At 39.3% G+C, this 23554-nt stretch overlaps 1 protein-coding gene across 1 annotated transcript in view; it reads right to left on the bottom strand.

The window, feature by feature from the left end:
- si:dkey-233k19.3 (dynein axonemal heavy chain 11) overlaps positions 1–22747 on the bottom strand; it is a 36823-nt gene extending 14076 nt beyond the window's left edge. Inside the window, exons 1-55 of the mRNA XM_062422486.1 lie at positions 22532–22747; positions 22200–22343; positions 21849–22042; positions 21570–21759; positions 21365–21464; positions 21026–21237; positions 20573–20794; positions 20317–20484; positions 20049–20165; positions 19800–19937; positions 19606–19721; positions 19262–19457; positions 18765–18869; positions 18261–18656; positions 17460–17792; positions 16945–17199; positions 16692–16861; positions 16387–16609; positions 16135–16251; positions 15932–16018; positions 15682–15840; positions 15372–15455; positions 15085–15243; positions 14860–14982; positions 14527–14649; positions 13762–13986; positions 13590–13681; positions 13378–13504; positions 13123–13275; positions 12802–13035; positions 11530–11661; positions 10476–10636; positions 10217–10373; positions 9972–10117; positions 9768–9884; positions 9540–9678; positions 9236–9328; positions 8956–9150; positions 8786–8863; positions 8560–8692; positions 8280–8407; positions 7830–7978; positions 7511–7661; positions 7274–7405; positions 6606–6779; positions 5799–6003; positions 5452–5617; positions 5218–5320; positions 4423–4662; positions 4171–4332; positions 3863–4056; positions 3510–3672; positions 2893–3016; positions 2591–2733; positions 1415–1576 (exon numbers count right to left, since the gene is read on the bottom strand). Coding sequence (XP_062278470.1) covers positions 1415–1576; positions 2591–2733; positions 2893–3016; positions 3510–3672; positions 3863–4056; positions 4171–4332; positions 4423–4662; positions 5218–5320; positions 5452–5617; positions 5799–6003; positions 6606–6779; positions 7274–7405; positions 7511–7661; positions 7830–7978; positions 8280–8407; positions 8560–8692; positions 8786–8863; positions 8956–9150; positions 9236–9328; positions 9540–9678; positions 9768–9884; positions 9972–10117; positions 10217–10373; positions 10476–10636; positions 11530–11661; positions 12802–13035; positions 13123–13275; positions 13378–13504; positions 13590–13681; positions 13762–13986; positions 14527–14649; positions 14860–14982; positions 15085–15243; positions 15372–15455; positions 15682–15840; positions 15932–16018; positions 16135–16251; positions 16387–16609; positions 16692–16861; positions 16945–17199; positions 17460–17792; positions 18261–18656; positions 18765–18869; positions 19262–19457; positions 19606–19721; positions 19800–19937; positions 20049–20165; positions 20317–20484; positions 20573–20794; positions 21026–21237; positions 21365–21464; positions 21570–21759; positions 21849–22042; positions 22200–22343; positions 22532–22747 — 8925 coding nt within the window. The remainder of the gene's footprint in view (positions 1–1414; positions 1577–2590; positions 2734–2892; positions 3017–3509; positions 3673–3862; positions 4057–4170; positions 4333–4422; positions 4663–5217; positions 5321–5451; positions 5618–5798; positions 6004–6605; positions 6780–7273; positions 7406–7510; positions 7662–7829; positions 7979–8279; positions 8408–8559; positions 8693–8785; positions 8864–8955; positions 9151–9235; positions 9329–9539; positions 9679–9767; positions 9885–9971; positions 10118–10216; positions 10374–10475; positions 10637–11529; positions 11662–12801; positions 13036–13122; positions 13276–13377; positions 13505–13589; positions 13682–13761; positions 13987–14526; positions 14650–14859; positions 14983–15084; positions 15244–15371; positions 15456–15681; positions 15841–15931; positions 16019–16134; positions 16252–16386; positions 16610–16691; positions 16862–16944; positions 17200–17459; positions 17793–18260; positions 18657–18764; positions 18870–19261; positions 19458–19605; positions 19722–19799; positions 19938–20048; positions 20166–20316; positions 20485–20572; positions 20795–21025; positions 21238–21364; positions 21465–21569; positions 21760–21848; positions 22043–22199; positions 22344–22531) is intronic.
- Between the last annotated feature and the right edge of the window lie 807 nt (positions 22748–23554).

The following is a 23554-nucleotide window of genomic DNA, read 5'->3' on the forward strand; positions in this document are numbered from 1 at the left end:
ATCTGAAATTTAGGTGCAGCTAGCAGGACTGATTAGGCTTTGAAACCTCTGTGAAAATAATGTGTTTATACCACTGACATGCAGTTTGTAAAACATGCACACTGTTTACATTATCTCTGATGTCCTCCAACTTTCTAAACACTATCTACAGTCGCTGTTAGATTCCAACTGGGTATTCATCATATGGTGCTCAATGACACAGAGCCTCTATTAATCATACAGTTAGCGATCAATTAAAGCAAAAACAAATGAGCAGAGAATGCAAGGATCAAACCAAACCATAACTCACAAAAAGCCTTTGTTAATGATCATGGAGCCAGTAGGAAAAAAATCATTATTAATTAAGATCTGACATAATGCTTTTTGACAAAGCATGTTATGTTCAGTTGAGATGCGAAAAAAGTTCTCCATTGATTGTCTGTTGTAGCTATTAGTGGGTTGTGCATTTCTAAACTTTGAATAAATTATCATTTTATTTCTTGTATTCCTGTCAGAATGAATGAAGAATATATATATAAAAAAACACTTGTGATTGATATAATTTCTTACATAGTGTTTGGTTTCAACTTTATGCAATTTTTGTTATTAATGCACAGTAAGTTAAACTAGCACGTCCTTTCTGCACCCACAAAATGGTATTATATGGTATTATGGTCACAAGTACTCCTTTGATTTCCTTATCAATACAACTTTACTAGTAACTCCCTGCTTGAATACTACTATTACAGCTGCTACTACAACCATTCCACCTCCTACTTCTAATATTATTTGTGCTTAAGTCACTAATGCCAATACTGTACTGCAATATTGGTACAACAGCTACTGTTTTATACATGCATATATTTATTTATTTATTTGCTCATGAGGATTCACACATGAACAGATGTACACACACAAACAGAGGAGACATTCTCTGGCACATCTTCACATATGTGATGACACTTCCTGGTTGTGACAGCTGTGCCTCCTTAGAGAGTCGTTATGTGCTTAATCACTCTTCCTTCATTAACATAAATGATCCTGGTTTGTGATCGTTCCACTGCTATGATGGAAAACAATGGTATGCCTGCATGGTATGCCTGCACTCACTGTGAGTCTCCAGGCATGTGTTGAGCAATTTGTCAGTACCTCAGCATACAACTAATGATGAGGGATCTATGGAAAAATTAATCCAGCTGCACTGTAGTAATTAAAAGGTGTTCATTAAAGTCTAACTCAGTTTGGAATATGGTGTACATGGAAAACTGAGGGAAGATACATCACACACATAGATGCATCTCTGACAGCTAATGTTGATATTTGAAGTAGAATTACATAGTTCACACAAGTATGGTTGTAAGGTAGCCACAGAAATAATTTAACGATCAGGACAAGAGAGTTAATGAGATTAAGTGCTTGAGTTCAGAGGTCTGACCTCAATGCCTTCAATCTCTTGGATGAACCTGTGGCTGACCGACTGCAGAGCTTCAGAGGTCCAAGGATGGAACCAATCGATGGTGGTGCACTGGACAAGAGCGGGGAATCGATGGGCCCTAAGACGAAGGGCACTACCCACTGGAGACAAACACAGTACCATCTACAAAGAGGGAAGCAGGAAGAGTCACCTAAAACAAATCTGGACATGCATGCCCATGGAGGACAAGATGTACAGCCAAGTGCACATAAGAAAATCAACGCAGGTCATAGATATCACAGATTCATCCAAAACCCATAATTGGCACCCTTCTATGCCCCCACTTTCATCATTTTGGCACATGGATAGGCAGCCACATTACCAGTTGGCTGAAGCAGACGGTGACGCTACCAGAGGCCCTGGCGCAAAGATTAGCTGCCTGGACCGCATACGTGTGTACTGAGACAAGAATTTCCTTCCTTTTAACCCCCCATTTGGTCTGGGTCTGTTAACCCAGCTTGTCAAACATGTTTAATAACATTGCACAGCAACTGTATTATTAATTTTGTAGCTCAAATGTGGTAGACTACGTGTATTTTCTCTTTAATGTGTTGTTACTAAGCCAGCTGTGATTGTCATTATAGTGCTATCAAAAATGTCATCGTTGGTATAAGTTTTCAATTTCTGCTGGTCAATTTTAGTGTTTATCACCTCAATCCATAATAGTAACTGATTTTGTGTTTTCCTGGTAGGCTAATGAAAAAAAGGCAACATATTATATGACTACCTGCAACTACTGTGGAAATGCCTTAAGAATGCCATAATGGCAGCTAGATATTGGTTTGAGAAAATTATGTTATTTAAGTCTGTATTTTTTCTATGAGAATTTTCCCTCTTCTTCTTTTACCTTCTTGAAGGTAATTTCACTTCTTTTAATGTTCATTTAGGAGAGAAAATTATGTAGAAAAAAATCTCTTCTCTAAAAGAAGATATTATAAGAGGATACACTGAATTATTGAAAGAGAGCAGCTTTCCTAGACATCATCACGCAGTGGTGATGACAACTAATTTGAACGTGTCATCAAGGCATAAGGGGAAGAGCAACAATATGACAGTAATTCATCGGACTGATAAGGGTAGAAGCACTAGTGGACAACACTGTCATTAGAAGGGAAATTTGCTAGAAAAATACTTGACCGTCAGCTGTAGTCGGACTCTGTCAGTAAAGAATCTCCAGCAGTTCTCCCGGGTGTCAAGTAGTCCAAGTGCTCGGACCTCAGCTCTCACACCAGACACAATCCCTTCAATCTCTTCCTCACTGAAGAGTTCAGGAATTTCTCCTGCAGGGAGAAGCACAGTCATCATGACAAACTGACAAGTGACCAATCAATACTCTCCCCTCATACAACGTTCTGATTTCACAAGCTTTTTGTCTCAGGAGAATAAAGTACAGTACAGTAAAGATACAATATAGTATGACAGTGGAGTTGGAATCTAACCTGATGCCAGTAAATCGTTAATAATGACAAGAAAGCGCTCATTGGGTATCTGTGCGTCAGTCAGGACCAGAGCGACACGCTGGTTCTTCACTCCAGTCTTCAGGAACAAACCTGCCAGATCCATCTAAACAAAACAAGCATGGTATGAATGTACAACCACACTGTTCACATGAAACCTGCCAACATAAAAATTGGTAAAACACTAATCGATAGCACAAACCTCAAGATGACACCTTGCACTTTTAAGTGATTATAAAATGATTAACTTGACAAAACTTGTTTCATCAATGAGATTTTGAAATATTTTCCAATGGCCTTTAATAGTATCTGACAATGATTTCCCACATTAGAGGAGAAGCTGAACAAAACTAAAATCAATTCCATCGATATCCTACATGCAGCCAGAGGGAATACTGATCAGGGTTTTTTTTAAACCCTGATCATTCCTTTGTTGTTATGTATTTACAGCCATTTTCATTAAAAAAACGATGTAATTCAAGGCCCTGTGTAAGGACTGTAACTACATGTGTGTCTCTTGAAGAATATACATTTTAATGAAAGCATGTGTTTTATGAGATGACACACTGCTGTAACCTATTAACAGCATCAATATTTACCTTCAGGTCCTGGATGCTATAACCCTTACTCAGAGTGATTTGGAAGACTTCCACAGAGGATATGTAAGCAGCCAGACGAGTCAGGCTCTGCTTCCCACTGCCCCCGACCCCAACCAGTAAGCCATGACCCCTCGGAGATTCCAGGATATGACTGATGCGACAGCTGGTAACAACACAACCATTGTTTATGCCACCAAACATCTTTATCTCTGCAGATTATATTGACTTCCCTTCCAGCAGGTCTTTGTTATTATTTCCTAAAATTGCTCATTTCTATTTATTAAATGTATTCAATTGTAAAGGAAAACATGTATTATTTCCACTATTATCATATTGCCATCAACTATACTTACACATGTTGCATTGCATCTTCAAACAGCACCAGATTCATGGCTGCATTGAGCTCATTGTAGCTCTCCAGTGCATCTGTGAGGATAGTCCTGAGCACAGACCAGTCTGTAACAGGAGTGTAGGAGGCTTCCTCACCCATTTGGGCAAAGTGGCAATAGAGGAGGGGCTGCTTTGTCACCTTTTTGTCCTCCACTCCCTGGAAAAGGACACCCATAATAAATCATTCGAATCTTTAGGCCAGTGTTGGTATCTGAAGGTGAAAAACAGCTATTTTTACTTTTTACATTGTTTATCATAATCTGCATCGCACCTCAAAGCATTCGTGCGCAGTTTCCATCTGGAGCTTTCGGAAAAGCTGAAGGTCCTTCACATCTACTAGTCTGTCAGAGTAAACTCTGCAGGACTCGTGGAGCCACAGCAGGACCAGGTCAGTGCTGTCTTTTACACTCTCAGGCCCAGCAAAGAGGATGCCCTGAATCACACACAGAATTATATTGACAGTATTCATTGCAAGCATTCATTCAAAAGTCCAACAGCAAACTTGCTTAAAAATCAGCATTACCTGAAATGTGTTTGACAAGTCTCGCAGATTAAATGTATAGTGAAATTTGATGGCTGTGGGCAGAAAGCTGTGAACCATCTTTTGATGAAGTGTTATGGCAGCCTGGACCACAGCTGTAGAGCTCCTCTGAACCAGCATACTGAAGGGCTGCTGCGTCAGGTGGCCACACAAGATCTGACTGAAGATAGACATCTGAGCCTCAGATGAAGGGAAGTTCACAGCAAACACTGAGAAATGTCTCTATAGAAACACAAGGCAACAACCAAGAAATGCATAATAGTTATTAATAGTTAAAATACTTATTAAAAGAAAGTACTACTGATGCTAGTTTGGGTTGACCTTCTATTTACCTGCACATGTTTAAATACAACCTTGGAAGATTTTTTGGTTTAAACTGATTCATCTGGACCAAACCACACTGATATAAGATCAGGTTTACCTATTGCAATATTATGTTTGTAATGTTTTTTCCCATGATAATCTTTCCACTGCAAACATGCAAGTGAGAATGTTGGAACGTTTATGAGGATCTAGGTTTCCTGCAAATACTTCACAGCATGTTGAATGGATAAACTGTGATTTTGTAAAAGGGAGTAAAATAACAACCTCTGCACTGATTTAGACATACTGCAATCTATACTATCTTAAAACTATATTCTATTTAATACTTTGAAAAATGCATAATTCAGTCAACACAGGTGATGACATTTGTATAGAAAAATAAATCATGCTGCTATGCTTCTTTTAATCTATCTTCAGAAAATAAGGGCAGTTTTTCTGACAAACATACTGTACCTGTAGTCTGGGGTTGATGTTGAAGCTCCCAGCAGTGGGATTCATGCAGGCAACATATTGAGTATTGTGTATTTCTTTAAGGGTCCATTTATGTCTGTCGTACCTACAGAGATGGAAGATGGTTTGAAAAAAGCACAACATACGTAGCTTAAAAAAACTTTTTTTTTTTGTGGAGATGAGACTCAAACTCACAACTGAAGAACTGCTACAACTAAGAATACAGGGTGCTCTCACCAGTGCCCGTAATCCAAATGCTGGCGTATAAGTGTGTGAGGCTGCACTGTTCCATAACTGTCAACAGCCGGCATGTTCATATCGTCGATGAAGTAGATCAGCCTTTTGTTGCTTACAGGGGAGTAGCTTCTGCCTGCTCTTTTCTCTAACGGTCGTTCTAGGATCACTACAAAAGAAGCAAAGTGATTCGTCAAAAATTAACAACTGACTAAGATAATGATGGAAACAATATCTGAGGTTGAAGTTTTCTGCCCCCACACCTTCTTCTAATTTGAACATTACCAGCAGATGGTGCTACAGTTTACCAGATCTGCAACTCTGTGCCACAGAACAACAGAAAAACTCACCCTGCAGCATGAGGGAAGTAGTGTAGTAGTTGAAGGGTACTTTTGTAGTCATGTAATTCTCTGGCAGACAGTCTAACTTGTTCCTGACAAGTGCTGTCTTTCCCACTCCAGTATTCCCCACAAGCATCACTGGCTGTCTTCTCTCCAGCAACAAGTCCATGAAGTACCGAAGACACACAGTCTCTGCTGTGTGTACCAGAACAGCCTGCAATCATAGAAACAGCAGGAAGACAGAGAACAGAAACATACATGGTTATTAAGGCTTTCTTTGAGTGTGATTTATTGACAGACATGTGTTCAGTGAATTGTATGTGATTTATAATTTCTTGTATTTCCCTAGTACACCACGACTACTCTGTCATAATAGCATCATTTGCTCAGAACAAAACCCCACTAATTATGGCTCAGCAAGAGCCTTTGGAGCATTCACAGCTGTACGCAGGAGCATAAAGAAAGACAATAGAGCGTGGGTGATAGCTCAAGTCTTGTTGCTCATGCCTTCACCCCCACACAGTCTGGTATGGGGTGTAGTAGATGGTAATCAAACACAGTGGCATTCCTATCATCCATTCTAGCACCCCTGCCATAACCTCATGATGTGACTTTACCCTCTCTTATTATGTTCACTGAGGCATACATACATTTATAATATGAATGTATTGTTCATTTTTAGTTATTTTTCTTTAAAAAGGTTGCTTCTTGTGATTGTGTATGTGACCATTTGTCAAACCTCTTTAAAAAAAGTTTGTGTTTCTTGTTTGAGAGTTACATAAAGGGTCCTATTGACTGTAACTTTCATGTTCTCACCTGTAACGGTCTACAAGTTTCCATTTCAAACGGAGGCACAGTATCACTCCAGGGCAGGAAGCGTCTGGTTTGCGGGTCAAGGTAGTAGTCAAACACTGTCCCCTGTGCTGGCAGCTTCACTGTCTTCATTTCTTTGGTCCACCACTGACTGAACTCCACCCGGTAATCATAGAGCTAGACAATCATTGAAGATATAATATCATGCAATAATTCATATCATTTCAATGGACAGCCCTACTATTAGTCCAAATGACAGACAGTTAAGCTTAATTTATTCTTGGTCACTTGACACTCTCGACATGTCTCTCAACAAAGGACACTGTCAGGCTTTACCCTGTATTTATACCTTTGTTACAGAAGTGCAAAGACAAAGCAAGGAGTAAGTGGAGTGATAACTAATTGGAGTATTACCAGGAGTATAACCGTAGTAACAAACTATCCAATAAGACTACAGCTCAGATACACACTTTTCTATCAAACATTTCTCATTTCAGTTGAGTTTTGAACACCCAAGCATAAAATAAGCTTTATTAGAACAAGTCAAAGTTATTTCAAATCTGCACCAAAATTATGCTAATAGCTGCCTATCAGATATGTAAACACAAAAATGTTAATTGTTACTTTTACCATACTAAATTTTATCTACTTGAATGAGACAAAAATAATACCTGGTCTTGGTACAAGGCCCCACCAAAAGCCCAGATACAGGCAAAGGTGAAGTAGGTCTCATAAAGCTCACGTGGAGAGTCAGATGGAATATTTTCTGGTGTAAGGACGCAGTCAAGCAAAGTGCAGAGTGTCTGAACAAGAAGAAAAGGGCTAAGGTTATTTTGCTGTGTGTGTTTCTGATTGTACAGGCATACGAATGAAGAAATAAATACAGTGCACATGCTTGTGTTGTGTACCTGCACCATAGAGTTCTCTGGGATAGGAGTGATTGTCTTGAAGGTGTTTCTCATCCGTTCTAGACAGCGAGGAACATATTTCTCAAACAGTATGGTAAGGTGGGCCCTTTCTGTCTGGCATTCTCGTTGGTCAATCCAACTGGTGACGTACCTGAGCAACAATTGAAGGAGTTATCTTTTAATGTATTCCTGCGCTAACCTGATCAGGATCTGAATCAATGTACTTTGGTACAAGAAGCACCATAAGATGTCACACATATGACAGCACTGAAGTAAAAACCTTCAGCGTTAAATATGTGAATAGTTTTGTGTCACTCACGGATTCCAGCCCAGGTCTTGCTGGTTGACATAAAGGATTCCTGCTCTGGACACAGTGGCAGGAGTGGCTGTTCTTAGATGACTGATTTCAAACACCAGTCTCATAGATGAGGTGAGCGGCACACGTTCATTGCTGGCAAGAGTCAGGACCTGAAAAGTGTTGTGAAGCATCGCAGTTTCTAAATATCATAACATTTGAATGGTCAATATAATAAGACACTACCCAAACGATGAGAAATACACTTTCATATCTCATCAGGTTTGACAGACTTGCTTTGGAATATTTCAAAGCCTCAAAGACATGATTCATCACTATGGAAAAAGACCTACAAGTACTCACACTCCAGCAAGTGATTGGTGAAGGAGAGGTAAAGAAACATCTTTTTCTATCTATACCACCTCGGTTGCTATGTGTTGTACAATAGTGTATGAGTGAACAGGAGGGAGGTACCTTGTTGTCATCCATCACTGTGTTGAGTGATTCAATCCACATCGGATCAATGTCTCCATCCAACACAATCCACTTAGGTCCTAGGTGGGAGATGTTCGCCTGCTCTCGCATCAGTGATGCGAGCAAACCTTATACAGAGATTGAAACAAACATGAACTGAGATTGCATGATGCAAACATTATTTACATTTCAAAATTGTTAACCATGATATCTACTATGAATTAGCACTGTTTCTTGTAGCTCTAAATTGTGTTATTCTCATTCAAAATCACGTGTTTACCATCTTTCCACTCGCGAGTTGCAGAATGGATAAAGCCAAACAATTCATCTCTGTCTACTGCCTTTGGATTGAGGTCATTCCAAACTGGCTTCCTCTTCAAGTTTACGTAGGTTTTATGGAGAACTCTCAATATCTATTGAAAAACAAATATCTGACATTAGAAAACTACTTCACAAAACCATGGCGAGTGTTTATTTTTACTTTTTTCAAGGCATGAAAATCTAACCTGGCTTTTTCCAGTTCCCGCATTTCCAATAACAAAGACAGAATGACGCACAGCCATGAGTTCCACCAACTGCATCACCTGACAAAATGAAGTCAGTTTTCATATTTTTAGCAACTTCTTCATTCTATTTTAAAAACACTAACAATTTATACACTTATATTGTGTCAAACCTTGAGGATGAATGTCTCTTCAGGCTGGAGTCGCAGTTCCACAGTGGTCTTTCTGATGGCCTTTTCAAAGTCATAGTCTCTCTCTCTCTCCACATCCAGGCCTGGGAATAGATCTCCCAGCAGTCCCAAGAAGATAGTCACATCTTCAGTCACAATTTTTGGCATGTTGAAGTCCCTCAGAGCACGCATCAGCACCTGGGAAATACCATGCATTTTTAGATTATATAAGTCAATGCTTTATCCTCCTTTGGCTGTAGGATGAAGTTCACACATAAGTCACCTGATCCTCTGGTCTTGTCTTGTCTCTTCTCCTCAGTGCTCCTGCCACAACCAGAACAGACTTGACAGCACGCAAACCCCAGTCATAGTGGTCCTAATAGACAAATAAGGATAGACAGTAAAGTTGTGTCTTCCTGTGTTTCGGCAAGCCATAAATCCTACCAAACAAACTACTAAGATGTATTGAATGGTTTCATGCACTGCTGTGCACCTGAGGTATAACTGAAAAGATTTATTATTGATGTTCTCTGTTGCAATCTAACATTATGAAATATAACAGCGGGATTAAGTGTTTTTTCTCCTACCTGCCTGGAGAGCAGTTCTTTGCAGAGAGCGTACAGAGAGATAAACTTCCGCGCTAAAAGCTTAGCACCACGGAAGCCCTCTGTGACCAACATTATCTCACAAATAAGTTCAGTGTCAGGCACCACCATGGCACAGGGTCTACAGCAGAACAAAGATAGAACAGACAATGAACATTGTAACAAATAAAACAAGTAAAAGTGCACTATAAAAAAGGTTATCATTCCCACCTGAACAGAGCCTTGAGGTTCTCAGGTAGCTCTGTCCTGCCCGCATAGCCAGGATTCATGGTGATGAAAATCCCCACTGATGGCTTTAAGACAATGTCCGCATTTAAGAACAGGAACCTGTGAAGTTGCCAAGAGAGTTAACCGGTTTCTATCACTATATTGCAACAACATGAAGAATTCATGTATTCAGCTACACGTGCTTACCTTATCTTTTTAGAGCGAATGGCGTCTTGTATAGTTTTGACCTGCACTGCTACTACAGACAGAACATCCACAGGAATACGATTAAATTCATCAAAGCAGCCCCATGCTCCGGTCTGGGCCAGACCCTTGTAGATATTACCGATTGACTAAACATAAACAGGAATTGCATTTAGGAGTGATACATACATGTTTACTGAAATAACTGATCAATATATGAACTGAGCAAAGGCTGTTGAATTTCAAACCATGTAGTCCATCTGCTCAGAACAGTTGAAGATGTACACCATGACACCCATTGCTCTGCCGAGATCCTTAGTGGTCTCAGTCTTCCCTGTTCCGGCGGGACCTGCTGGGGCTCCACTCATGGTCAGGTGGAGTGACTGAGTCAGGGTTATGTAGCACCTAAACTTGCCAATGGCAACAGCACACAAAGAGACGTACAATGCTGAATGTAGCTAATGTATTGAAATATTAAATGTATAGGTTGAACACTGATAATCTTACCGGTCTGTTAGGGGAGTGATGACTAGACGTGGTGTATTTCCAAGATACTCATAAAGGTAAGGGAACTGAGCATCACAGATGTTGACGAAGCAATGGCGCTGTGGCTCATTCCAGCAATGTCGGAGCTGTGAAAGCCACTGGAAGGCCTGTGAGGTGGTGACCTGTGAACACAGTTAACTGCTATCAAACTGTATAACACGACATACAACACAAGTAGATATTAGTAGCATGCAGTATGATAATCATAACTAGTTAAAATATTGTCTTGCTACTAAGTCTATAATCTATATTTGTGTCTATACATTTCATTAAAATGAAAGCTGTACCCTTCTTATTTATAGTTTGAAAACAACGTGAATAAATGTACTGTTGTAACTGATTTGTTCATTCAAAAATCAGAAAATATGTTTTTCTTGTTATACGTTTTCACATATGGTTTGCAAATAGAAAACTGAACAGTTCCTATATGGGTTGTGATCTTCAGTGACCTGAGAGCAAAATTTAAAGGAGGGTCTAAGGACAGTGGGTATGATATGCTGTGAAGATTGTTAAGCAGCTTATGGCACATTAATGATATTGGAACATATGAATAAAACTGATGTTACAGGCTGAGTCTGTTGTGTATGGCTTGCTGTGTATGTGGAGCTGTGTGTGTGTATGTGTGACATAAGAGAGGTGCGACAGTAGTACTCTGTGTAGTCTCTGCACTTTGCCATGTCATGAGATGATTTTAAGTTGTGAGAGACAAAGAAGAAGAGTAAGGCTCTGTACAACTCTTGCAGTGCTGAAAATAAAGTGCCCCGTTCTCCTAATCAGACGTAGTTCCGGTTGTGTTTTGCTGTTACCACAAACAAGCTAAAGCTAAGTAAAGTGAGCTGGCATTATACCAGAGGTCCCTTACTACAGTTTGGAGCCTACTAGCTAGTGGAGATAACACTGATTTGACAGTGTGATATGTTTATTTACATTCCTATGTGATATTTTTTTATGTCAGAGTTAGTTAAATCAGAAAAAAAATGAAATGCTGATCATAAGTTGATTTATATGCATTAACCTTTTGGGCAATAAGGCTTGCAACAACATCCCTTGCATGAACATCAATAGTGCATATAGTCATGATCTTCTGTCGGTCTCCTGAGCTTAGCTCACCCAACAGCATGCTGATCAACAAGTTCAGTTGAGAAATCTGGACAAGATGAAAAAAACAATTATTATGAGCAAATTAGTTAGGATTTTAGGCAAACATGACAATTTAAATTCACATGAAAATTCTGAATTCTCAACAATGTGATACATTGCTTTGTTAACATTTCCTGTCACACTTGTATTACTACTGTTGCAAAGGGAGGAGGTCTATGCAATTACACATAAAGTGACATGTCTTTAGCACCACAATTATGTTGCTGTAGACCACTTCTCAGCATCATGCATGCTGCAAATGCAGCCTGTATGAATGTGAACCCTTTGGATTTAGTAATTTGGTAGAAACAGTACTGAACACAAATCAAGGATTGTGACTTAAGAAACAATCAGAAATAATCTTGTATTCTTATTTTGACCAAAACAGCAGTGGGTATCTTGCATTTATCACAGGTCTTGTATGACAGCAGATCTAATCAGTGCAGTACAGTGGGCTGAACGGAGAGAGAGATTATTCAAACAGCAGCCAAGGACATGCTAACCTTAAATAGTGCTGATGAAACTGACAAGAGTAATAATACTACTGTGAGGATAGCCCACAACAAGGCTCCACAAACCCAGCTGAGGTCACTGACTCTCCAGTGATTATGATAGCATTAAGGAAAATGTGTCCATCCTCCAGATACCACTAAAATCTCACATTACACACAAATCCATGTAAATGTAGTGCAAGCTCAACATTTTAATATATATACACATGTTCTGTATGTGCAAATAAAATTATTCTAAAATGATATTTTACCCCATTAATGTACCTTTACACCAACTGTCAATTAGTATATTAACTGATGTTAAAATAATACTGATAGTAACTGAAGAGGAGCCGGTTTCTTTGTTTCTGTTACCATGGTTTGAGGTGAGAGGTGAAAATTGTAATTGTTGTATTCTTATTCTTAATATTTAGATACACCTTGCAATATGCTACAATTCCATTCAACAACACCCCTCTCACTACACTGTAGCAAGTGAACTTTAAGCAACTTAAAGATGAGGTCTCAGAATCACTATGTTTATTGCAAAAGGCCCTCATTGAGCAAGTATTCATGAAAAATGTTCATGTTTGTTATTGTGGATCTTAAGTGGCTTTTCTTCTCCACAGCATTATTGAGAGCTACTAGTTATGTACCTGTTTCTTGTTGTAGTCTTTCAGTGCAGACTCAAATCCTTCTTCCAGTCTTTTAAACACCAGCTCCATATCATTACTCCACCAGATCTGAGATCCAATGAGAGCAACTTGGGCAGGGAAGTCAAGAATCCACTGCTCTCTGGGCCTGTCCTCGTACACAGACACAGCCTCAGACAGGTGACCCCTGACACATTCCCTCATGGACTCTTCCAGACAAGTTAGCCACGCCTCCACCTGATATAAAGCATTCTTATCATTAGTGAAATTATTCAAAATGAGAAAGCTAATTCAGAATCTTTGATATTTAATGTAATGTCTTACTGGCCCATAACAGCAACATCCAGTCTGAAAGGGAACATATTCCCTTTTTTTGCTGTACATTCCCACTGCAAATTTAGGATTATCCAATTGTTCATTTCTGGAGAATTCCAGATCTGACATGTTGTCAAATAATTTTGAGAGGTGGACAGTCACCTGAAAAAGAAATTTTATTTTTATGTCACATACAGTGAACATCAAAATAGTGACACTTGGATTAATACTACAAAAGTTTAAGAAAATTCTACACAAATGTACCTCTGTGGGGCGACTCCCTTTAGAGAGGATGTCCAACAAGTCTGCAGATGAAATAAAATAGAATCGTGGAAAGGCAAGTCTCTTTGTCTCCAGGTATTCAGCAAGAGCTTTTTCACACAATGCCAGCCTGTTATAAGAAAGAGATGCAGGAATAGTAAGCACAAAACTTCCAACTGTCGACAGTGTAATAAAAATCAAATATTAAAATAAACCTTTTTTGAAGATCCTCCAACTTCTCATACAGTTCAGGCTTGTTGGTGGCCTCAATGACATTTTTGGTCTTAGCACTGTCCAACATTAACCCCTGAAAGACACCACATTTAAAATGTTGAGAACAGTGGATCTGCATGACTTAAACCACCAATATTGCATATAAGTGCAGACCTGAAATTCAGCATCTATAACTTGGAATCTGTGTGCATCTGCAGGTAGCTGTTGGCAGATGTCATCACAGCCTTTGAAGATGCTTTCCAAGTGGGCCCATGTCCTCTGGACCTCCATCCAGACCATCAGCACAGAGTCAGCCACAGTGAGCTGTTTTTGTAGTTCTGCTACTTGGAGAAGGAAGTGATCGACATGTTTGCTCTGAAAGATGCCCTGGAGCTGAAGCTTGAGGATGAGGACAGAGAGACATTTGAGCATAGCCTAGCATAGTTTAAAGGTCCAACCTAAAACTCAAACACATCAAACTACCACCAAATCTGTGTTAAGAGAGAGCATCACATGTATCAGTTTAATTTCCAAGCATATTCAACCTCTAGTCATGCCGTAAAAAAGTGGGGGAGGGAAACAGTCTGTTTACACAAAGACGGAGGCACTAAAGTGGCAAGACTTCTAATTGCTGGCTATAACCCCCCAATACATCTGGTGTACACGTACAAAGACTGCCATGGTGCAACAATGCCCTGTGTCTGACAGCAGCTATAAATCTGAGGACTCAATAGGGACCTCTCCACTCTCAGCTGTGCTGTTAGACAGTCAGACAGGGCGGCCCCTTCCTGCATTCTCATCTCTATTCAGCACTTAACTATCAGTGCTCCTCGGAGACAACTGATCTTGAGAACTAGTTGTTGTGCTTTTCAGCCATTATGCATTTTTCTATGCTATACGTTCACACAAAGAATCTCTTTAAGTAACTTAGAAATTTACCTGATGATCTTCAAGAGTTTCAATAAGTTCTTCATCACATTTCAGAAGTGGCACAGAAGTTTGGCAATGATCTTCATATGAAAGCTCCATTGATGCCCACGTTTGATTTATTTCTGTTACAACCTGAAATATAATGACAATGTTTGACTTATAAAACTCTACTGTAAAAGATTTAACAATAGAAAAAAATATACAGCTTGTGATGCATAGCGAAAGGCTAATATGTTTGCTAGAAATCTATGTAGTTGGGATACTGTGCATGTCACAAAATTTTAATTTACATGGTAATTTATAAACTGCTGAATAACACTGTATTAATAACTGAATAAGAACCTTCTCTATGGCCATTTCTTTGACTGCTTTATCTACTATGCTGCAAACTTCCTCTTCAAAAAAGTGGAGTTGCAGAGCCAAGAGGTCTTCCAAGGTGGTACTATCAGTCACGGTGAAGTCCATCTATTTAAAAAAGATTTATTGTCATGGTATAAAGTCTCAAATTTTCATGTTGCAAAAAAAAGTTGCTCTTTAGTGAGACCTCTACTGTGGTTATATATGCACCTTTGTTGTTCTAATTAGCTGCACCCAGTGGCGCTCCCGTATTGCCAGGTTCTGCAGCTGACTCACAGCCCGCAGTGACGTCAACATGTTCTTTACATAAAGGTCTAACCCGGAATACACATCCCACATGCGGACCTCTTTGTCAAGCTTCTGTATGTCCTACACAAACAGAAGGTAGGTAAACATAATTAGTTATTAGGGGCATCTGTTACAAACAGCAATGGTGCATGACAGCAAGACAGCAGGAGAGATGCGCTGGTGTGATGTAGCACTGTTGGTGACCTCACCTTGGCAAACCTCCTCAATTCTGCATCCATCTGGTCCACGTTTATCTGTCTCCATTTGGTCATTGTCCAGTTTTCCACACTGCTCTGTATAGATAAAGACGCATGCAGAGGGGTCAATGGGCTGAGGGGACTTAATGGGGACATTTAGAGGCTACATGGTATTCACAGAATCAATGACAGCCTCCAAAAAGACAGGCTGGTCAAGTTATTGAGTTATTAGGTTTTGTGGTATGGTGACGAGTTCTTATGCTATCTCTATTTCCTTAAGAACACTGACATTTAAGTGTATAATACGCATTAAGCTACTTACCTGCACAAATACAACAATGTCCCACAGTTCTTTGAGGACTGTGATCTCTCGTCTGCAGAGCTTGATGTCTCTGTAGTCAGGGATAGTGACATCAAATAGATTTGTAGATTCTTGCAGCTCTGCTACTTCTTTCTCCATGTGTCGGATTGCTTTTTCACACTAGAAAACAACACATAGTAATTGTTATCCAGAATGTGAAATACAGTGTTGTTATTTTAATCCCATAATCAAACAATAGCTAAACTCCTACTTTCTCCAGACAGATGTAGGGATGCACTGTTTTATAAGTGAAAGGGGCAGTTGCTCTGAACATCTCCCTGAATTGGGTTGTTTTCACCTGAAAAATAAGAGACACCAGTTTCAAGACTGTCACACTGGCAAATACAATACAAACGTTTCAATACTGTGCATATGTAATTTATCTGGAAATAAGAACTAAGAATGACTTGTCACCTCAAATGCCATGCAACATCTTCGTAAAACCATCACTTCTGCGTTTTGCATGGGTGCCACCTCATGCCTCACTTTTAAGGCCAGTTTTTTAGCCCCACTCCATTTTTCAGGGAGTTCCTAAAGAGAGAGTTATTTTGTATCTTAAATGGTAGCATGGTCATTAAATTCAGATTCTTTGACAGTAAATGTATCAATGAGAATATTGTATCACTTGCAAGTGAAATAGAAGAAGAATCCTACTCCTTTCTCTACCTCCAACTGAGAATAGACCTGGTCTGGTATGATCACTCCATAGCGTTCCAGGAGGAATATTGTGTCTCTCAGAGGCTCAAACATCTTGTCTGTGGCTGTCTGTCTGTCTCTGATAGCCAGCAGGTGACCCATAACTTCCACCAAGCCACTATGGTCTCCTTTACCCACAGGCCAGGCTAGCCCTTCAATGGTGGTTCGGATAAACTCCTTCAGCTCATCAAGGCTGAATGGGAAAGCATGTGGAGTGAAACTACAGATGCTACACTTTTCTTTGCATTTGTTTGCCAAGCAGAACTCAATTTTACCTGTTGGTGACATATGTCAAGAGATGCTCCTTGAAAAGCCAGCTCCACTTTTTTATTATGTTTAGAAGACTAACTTTGAAGAACTTGATGTCCACCCGAAACCATCCATCAAACACTCTGAAGTCTTCAAATCTCGAAGTTTTAGAGTAGAAGTCCTCATAGTAATCTATCTGTAACATTAAGACCACTGTAAATTAGAAACACAATTTGTGTATTGAACATTTGTAATCCATGAGTTTAAAGAGCTTTTTACCTGTTCTTCGAAGTTATCAACTGTAGGCGGGCTCTCCGGGAGTACATCTGTACTACAAATCTCAATCTCTTCAGCTGTAAGCGCACGTCCATACAGGAGAAACTGGCTGAGAAACTCAACCCTGTCATCTTGCCACAGATGGGTGTAGCAATCAAACTTTGTCTGGTAATTTACAGCTTTCTTGAGGACGTTTTCCACTCGCTCCATTATTTCCTGTCTCAGGTCCAACAAATCTAACATGTCATCCATTACACTCTGTAAGGGTTACATCACATGACACATGTCATCAAGAGTATTTACGATTTGTAGAAGAGATGATTTAATAATAGAAAGTTGAGGCAACAATTTTAACAATTTTAAAGTAGACAATGTACAAAATCAGAATGCTGAGCACAACATTTACTGGATACAACCATAATAATATTTGTACTTATGAAAAGTTTAATTCAGCATATATTTCTACTCTTAGAAAAAACAAAAAGTCTCTTGTAATGTCAAAATCTACAGCAGAGTACCTGATAGCTGTCCATGCTCAGATGAGAAGCCACTCTGTTGATATTCACTGAAGTCTTGAATACATCTCCGATCAGTCCTTCTATCAGCTCGTAGAGGCCATCCCCTGCATCTCGCTCCAGTGAGGGAAGGAATGCCATCCCTGAGCCATTAAGCATCAGCTGAGTTTCAAATAGAGGAGCCTGCTTTGGACAAGACTCCATGTTGTCCATTAAGAACTGGAGAGAGTGGCTGATGTAGCGAAAGAGCCCTTCCACCACCATCTCATCCACATACTCCAGGTAGGACTGCCATTTTTCTGAAGCAGGGTCAGCATGGAAAAGGACCATATTCTCCTGGTGAAATTTCAGTATAATGGAAAGATGGTGAGCACAAAACCACTCAGTGTCAGTCAAATTTTATGTAATCCATTTCAGTAACATCTTCCCAATAAAGTCACATCATTTTTGGATGTCATGAAATATTTTGCTCATTAAAACTAGAGAGCAAGAAAGTAATTGCAATAAATAAACAACAAAAAGGCGTGAACCGTAAAGATAAATGTTACGTTTCGATTTAGCTGATCATATTTTAATCAAGTGCAAATTATGGAATGACATTTGTATAAACATTTTAATTTCCCTGTGATCAGAATTGTTCTTTCAATGTGTTGTAATCCTGTGGTAGAGACAAATATTTCGACTACATGCTGAAAGGTTTTGGAATCACGCCACCCATTTTTAGTGTTTCCTTACAGCAACACAGGCCTACAGTACACATGAAAATGTATGAGTGAATATTATCATAAATCCAGCCATATGCACCTGTACCAGCTTGTGGATAGATTCCCCATCCTTCTTTATGGACCTGTATATCTTGTTGACACGGTCTCCCCGATCTTCCAGCTGTATAAGTGAGCCTTTCTTGTTGTCCTTCCTGCAAAACATGGCCTGTTTGCTCCATCCCTTCATCATTGACTGGATGGCTTCACAGTTTTCCTTGGTTCTGCTGACTCGACATACAAGATCGTGGACCATGTCTTTGGTAGTGCTGATGAAGCTCCAGCAGTCCTGGTCTTGCCATGTCAGATCAGTCTCTGCTCTTGTTAATTGCAGGTCTATGGACACCAGCTCAGCTCTGATGAGAGGAAGTTCCACCTCTAGCACTGTGTGCTTCAGCTTGTTGTACCATTGTACTAGCAGCTGCAGACTGCTCACATACTGGAGAAAAAAAAAATCTTTTGAGGTAAATGATAATATGACAGAACCGTTGCTTGTTGTTTAACTTCAACAGGTGTGCATGAGTGTAAGTGAGCTCAGGTTTCCAACCTTTGTGAACATGTCACGCTTCTCAAAAACAGTCATTGCAGCTGCAGGAATGCTGATCTGACTGAGAGTTTGAATATATTTCACATCTTTCAAGACTTCAGTCAGCTAAGGAGTGAAAGGAAACAGAGATTAACTCATATATATAGTCACAGTGGGGTGGTGGAAAAATGTTTTGTCTCAACTAACAGGATCCCTGGGATGATGTATTAGGTGAATGAAATAACTATATGAGTAATTATTACCTCTGCGAAGAAGGTTTCGTCTACATGTCAGCAATAAAAACATGGCTGGTTCTGTCAGCAGTATATTTTATTAGTTATGGAAGAAGGAAATAAATATTTAACTTGGCCCAGGGAACAATTTACCACAAGTTGGTGGCGATGCAAGACTGTATTATACAGTGCATATAATGTACCTCCTAAAAAAAACTGTTTAGCACTTTCAAGACTTTCAAAGCAGGTACCTTCAATTTTACAGCAACATTAAAGCAACATTACCTTTGGATTGAAGTTGACTGAGATCAAGCCACATGAATTATTTCTAGAGATAAGAGGCTGGTTGAGGTTGATCAGACAGGCCTGTTCTAAACCAGCACACCACTCAGAGTAAATGTCTTCCTCATATTGGTCCAGGAGACTCAACATCTCCATGTACATGTGGTGCTCCTTCACCATCTCTACACCACCTGTAGATCTGAAAAGATTGTATAATTGTGAAACAGGTGTCCTTTAAAAGTCTAGCACAATAGTAATTTCTAACCCCTTGTATCTGTGCATATATTTGTCTAATCATCTAACTGATTTATTCATTCATTGACTGAAAGTAGCCATAATACACTGACGTTTCAAACAGTAATCTGATTTTTTCCCATGAGGTTTGAATGCGTTCTCGGAGCATTTTTGCCCACTTTAAAGCTCCAGATGCGTGAGCCATGTTCTTATTCAGACCACTCTCCATCTGTAAACACAGAAAGAATGGTAAATTCTTATTGTGCCTTGGATACATATTATACATATCATAATTTGCTTACAGTACCTGATCAAGCTGGGATTTAAACAGACATTTACACTTCTCCAGCTCTTCTCTGAAATGTTGCTGCAGTAGAAGGAAGTTGGGAGTGAATATCTGTCGAATTTTTCCTCGCTCAAAGAAGGGTCCAACAATAGTTAACAGCTGAAGGGGAAACACAAAAGATGTAGGTGCCCCACTTGGTAGCTCTGTCACTGACTATTCACTTAATCCAACCTGTCATCAAAATTAAACGTATTATCCAGTCTTGCTTACTTTGAGTGCTGATTCCAGTCCTGAGCAATCCTTAAAGGCAAGGCATAGAAGGCTGGCAAGGCGGCATTCAAAGTCCACAATTTTCACTTTGAAATCCATATACTCATTTTCAAAATCCTTATGACAAAATTGACAATTAATCAGTATTGAATGATGAGTACATCTGTGTAAAATAATGCATTATGTATCTTTCTTGCATTTGTATGATTTGTAAGTAGCTGGACAGTTTTTGTAACACCTACAAAAAGTAATTTTTAGACAATTTCACCTTTGAGTTGCAATCAAGTGGACTGTTTTCACTGTGCTTCAATACATGGCAATGATTACAGAACTCCCTGTACATCTGAGCAGCATTCTCACTGTAGATTTTTCCTTTAGGTCCACCAAATTCCAGTTTTTCCATACGCTGATAGTCCAGCATTATTTCAAAGAAGTCCTGAAAATATAATTATAAAAAGGGAACAAAACCACATAAAAAATAAAAACGCACACATCTGAATACAAAGATGAATATACAATCTCACCTCCAGCTGTAACATGCGATTGAGGAACTGGTTGAAATGTGCAAAAATCATGGCAGATGGGAAATCCCAGGGTGCATGTTTCGCATGGTTGGCCAACCTCTCCCTCTGGGTCTGGTAACTCTCTCTGAAACATCTGAAGACTTTTATCACCATCTTTACCATTTCTAGACTTTCCTCTGGGTCTTCTCTAAGTAACAGATCAGCAGAGAGGTATGTAGAAGCCTGTAAGTAAAAAGATTGTATCAGTGAATTTGTTTCTAAGCACACACCAATAGTCTACAACTTACGTCAGAGTAACACAGACTAACATCAGCAAAGCATCACTGACAAAAAAAAAAAAAAGTATTTTAGTATAACACACTTTTCCATTCACTGTGTCTAAATACATTTGCAGCATGAATGTATCACTAGATGTATTCAATCACCACTAGTTTTTCCCATTTGGAGTCTTACCTGTTCAATCAGCAGATTGCAAAGTTCCTGAAGAAACACCACCATGCGTGCCGGTCTTTGATAGGGCTGGCAGTTAGTCCAGATAAGGAAAAGAGTGTGAAACAGTGCAGGGATGAATTTTTCAAAGTGAGTAAATCCTTTCTTTTCCAGCTGAGACAGCTGAGCACACAGTGGCTGTAGATGGAGGTCAATGTCCTGGGCCTCTTGTAATGCTTTCGATTGAGAGAAAAAGGTAATACAAACAACATAATCAGAAATGACACATTTTGATAATCACATTATGCTGTACATGTAACACTTCAAATTACAGAACGAACTGTATGTCTTGTTTAATCTTACCATCAAATACATTTCCAATTAGAGTCTTGATTGTTGGATGATAGCTGCTATCCATCATCTCTAACATCTTTGCCATTTTCTGAACGATGGGACTCTGAAGCTAAAAGTGAAAGTACCAAAAGCTTTAGCAGGGAAAAGAAAGTTAAGAGATGAAAATAATTCACATCACACTATCATTAAAGATCAAGAGAAAAAGTGAGCCTGCCTGATGATAAACGTTCTGAATATTGCTTTTCCTGGAAGCCCAGAACTTCAGCTCTGCGTTGGGTCCTGGATTACAGCCTGTCATAAGTAGGTCTGATGAATCCTCCTTCAGCATTTTCTGGATGAGATTGGTCCAATTGATGACTTGGGTCTCTATTGCATGGGCTAGTGCCCTGTCATAGTTATCATACCTGAAGGTAAAAATACATGTTGGGGGTGTTTCTGTGTTTCTTACAGCATCAAAGTCAATGATACAACGGTAAAATGTTTGTTTACTTACATTTTGAAGGTACTGGATACATTATCCATCCAATCTGTCACTGTTGGGATAGGGAGGACCGTTTTCCCTAAAACCTGTCCCCATACAACTGATGTCTTGCTGCATACACTTTCAACATTTTGAATAATGTCCTCAGACATCAGATTTGGCCACATGTGGTGGTTAAGACTATTTGACAGCAGTGGAAGGCATACCTTAAGAACAAAAACACAAATTAAAATGAAAATGGATTCACCCAGGTGTCCTAAAGGCAAGCTATAAAATACATCTGCACAACCAAAATAACTGACATAACATGCAGTAAATTGCTTTTTTATGAGATTAGTGTAAGATTGAGGGTTTGGGGATCACCTGTTCAACTGTGCTTGACAGCTGCAGTAGTGGTGATGGAGACAAGAAGCCAAACAGCAGAAGCTCTCTGTAGTTTTCACAGTTAATGGGGACAACTCCTTTCTTGAGAATGTAGATTTGTTTGTTTGGGGATAAAGGTGGGACCTGTGTTTTAAAAAAAATGACCACAACATTTTACTGCAAATTGATATAACACTTAAATTTGGTTAATTAAAGTATGTCATGCCAATCCATATAATAGCAATTTGCAAGTACCCTAAACGTATTAATTAGCAGTTGCTAAGTATACATGCTAAATTAGTTTGTTATCTAAGATTTTGCAACAGTCATACCTCCTTAGAAGCAACCAAACAACCTGTTTTGGGTGAAAAGAAAAATATAATATTATCTTTTTCAAACAGGTCTTTCAAATAAGCCTGGAACTCTTCGTTGACTGCACTTTTCTCCCATGTTTGACGCTGAAGTCGCAGAAGCCCACAAACTTTTTCCTCGACAAACTTCACCCTGTCGTCCTCAAGAAAACAAGGCACACTTTCTTCGTCGGACATGGTTGCTCTACCACCATGACATATTGTAGTCCCCGGTCCCGTCACTTCCTACAGCAAAACGTTAAAAAAAGAGAGGAAAAAATAAAGAAACGTATTTGTGAGGATAGCTCCACAAACTATCCCCTGAACTTTTATTATTACAAATTTCGTGTTAAAATAGTTTTAGCCTACAACATGCCTGTCTGCAAAGGAGACAGGCGTGAGCTGTACAGTCCTGTGGGTGGTTCAGCATTCCGTTGCTTAGCAACAGCCACGCTCCTCAATCACTGCCAGGTACTTATTTTTGCTAGCTCCAAAGAGAGAAACTTTGTCCACAATGAAAGTCATGAAGAGTTTAACATTCATTTAACACGAAAATGTACCGTGATCATTTACTGTGGAATGTCCCATTTTACATTTTACCATTTTCCTATAATCCCTGTTGGCTTGCTGGGCTATATTGTGCAGTCATGCTTGTTTGCAGTTTGTACCCTTTGCTGTTTTTGTGCTTTATTTTGTTGCATAGATAGACGACTGTATGCTTTACATAATTTCCCTTGGGTGTGAAGTCTTGTTTGTTTCTGTTATCAGTTTGTTTTTTCCCCCCTTCTTTTTCTTTCCTTTGTCTCTCATTTATTATTACTGTTAATGACCCTTATTATGCCTTCACATGACTGTAAACCATGCTGTTGCTATTGCACAAACTGTGAACTGGAATGACTGATCTTTTTGTTCATGCAAACCTGATGCAAACTTTTTGCAAAGTTTTGGTGGAGAAAAAATGATATACATTATACATTCAGAGAGAACACATTACCCACATGGATC

Source organism: Scomber scombrus, chromosome 7 (genome assembly GCF_963691925.1).
Source record: "Scomber scombrus chromosome 7, fScoSco1.1, whole genome shotgun sequence".
Taxonomy (NCBI): Eukaryota; Metazoa; Chordata; class Actinopteri; order Scombriformes; family Scombridae; genus Scomber; species Scomber scombrus.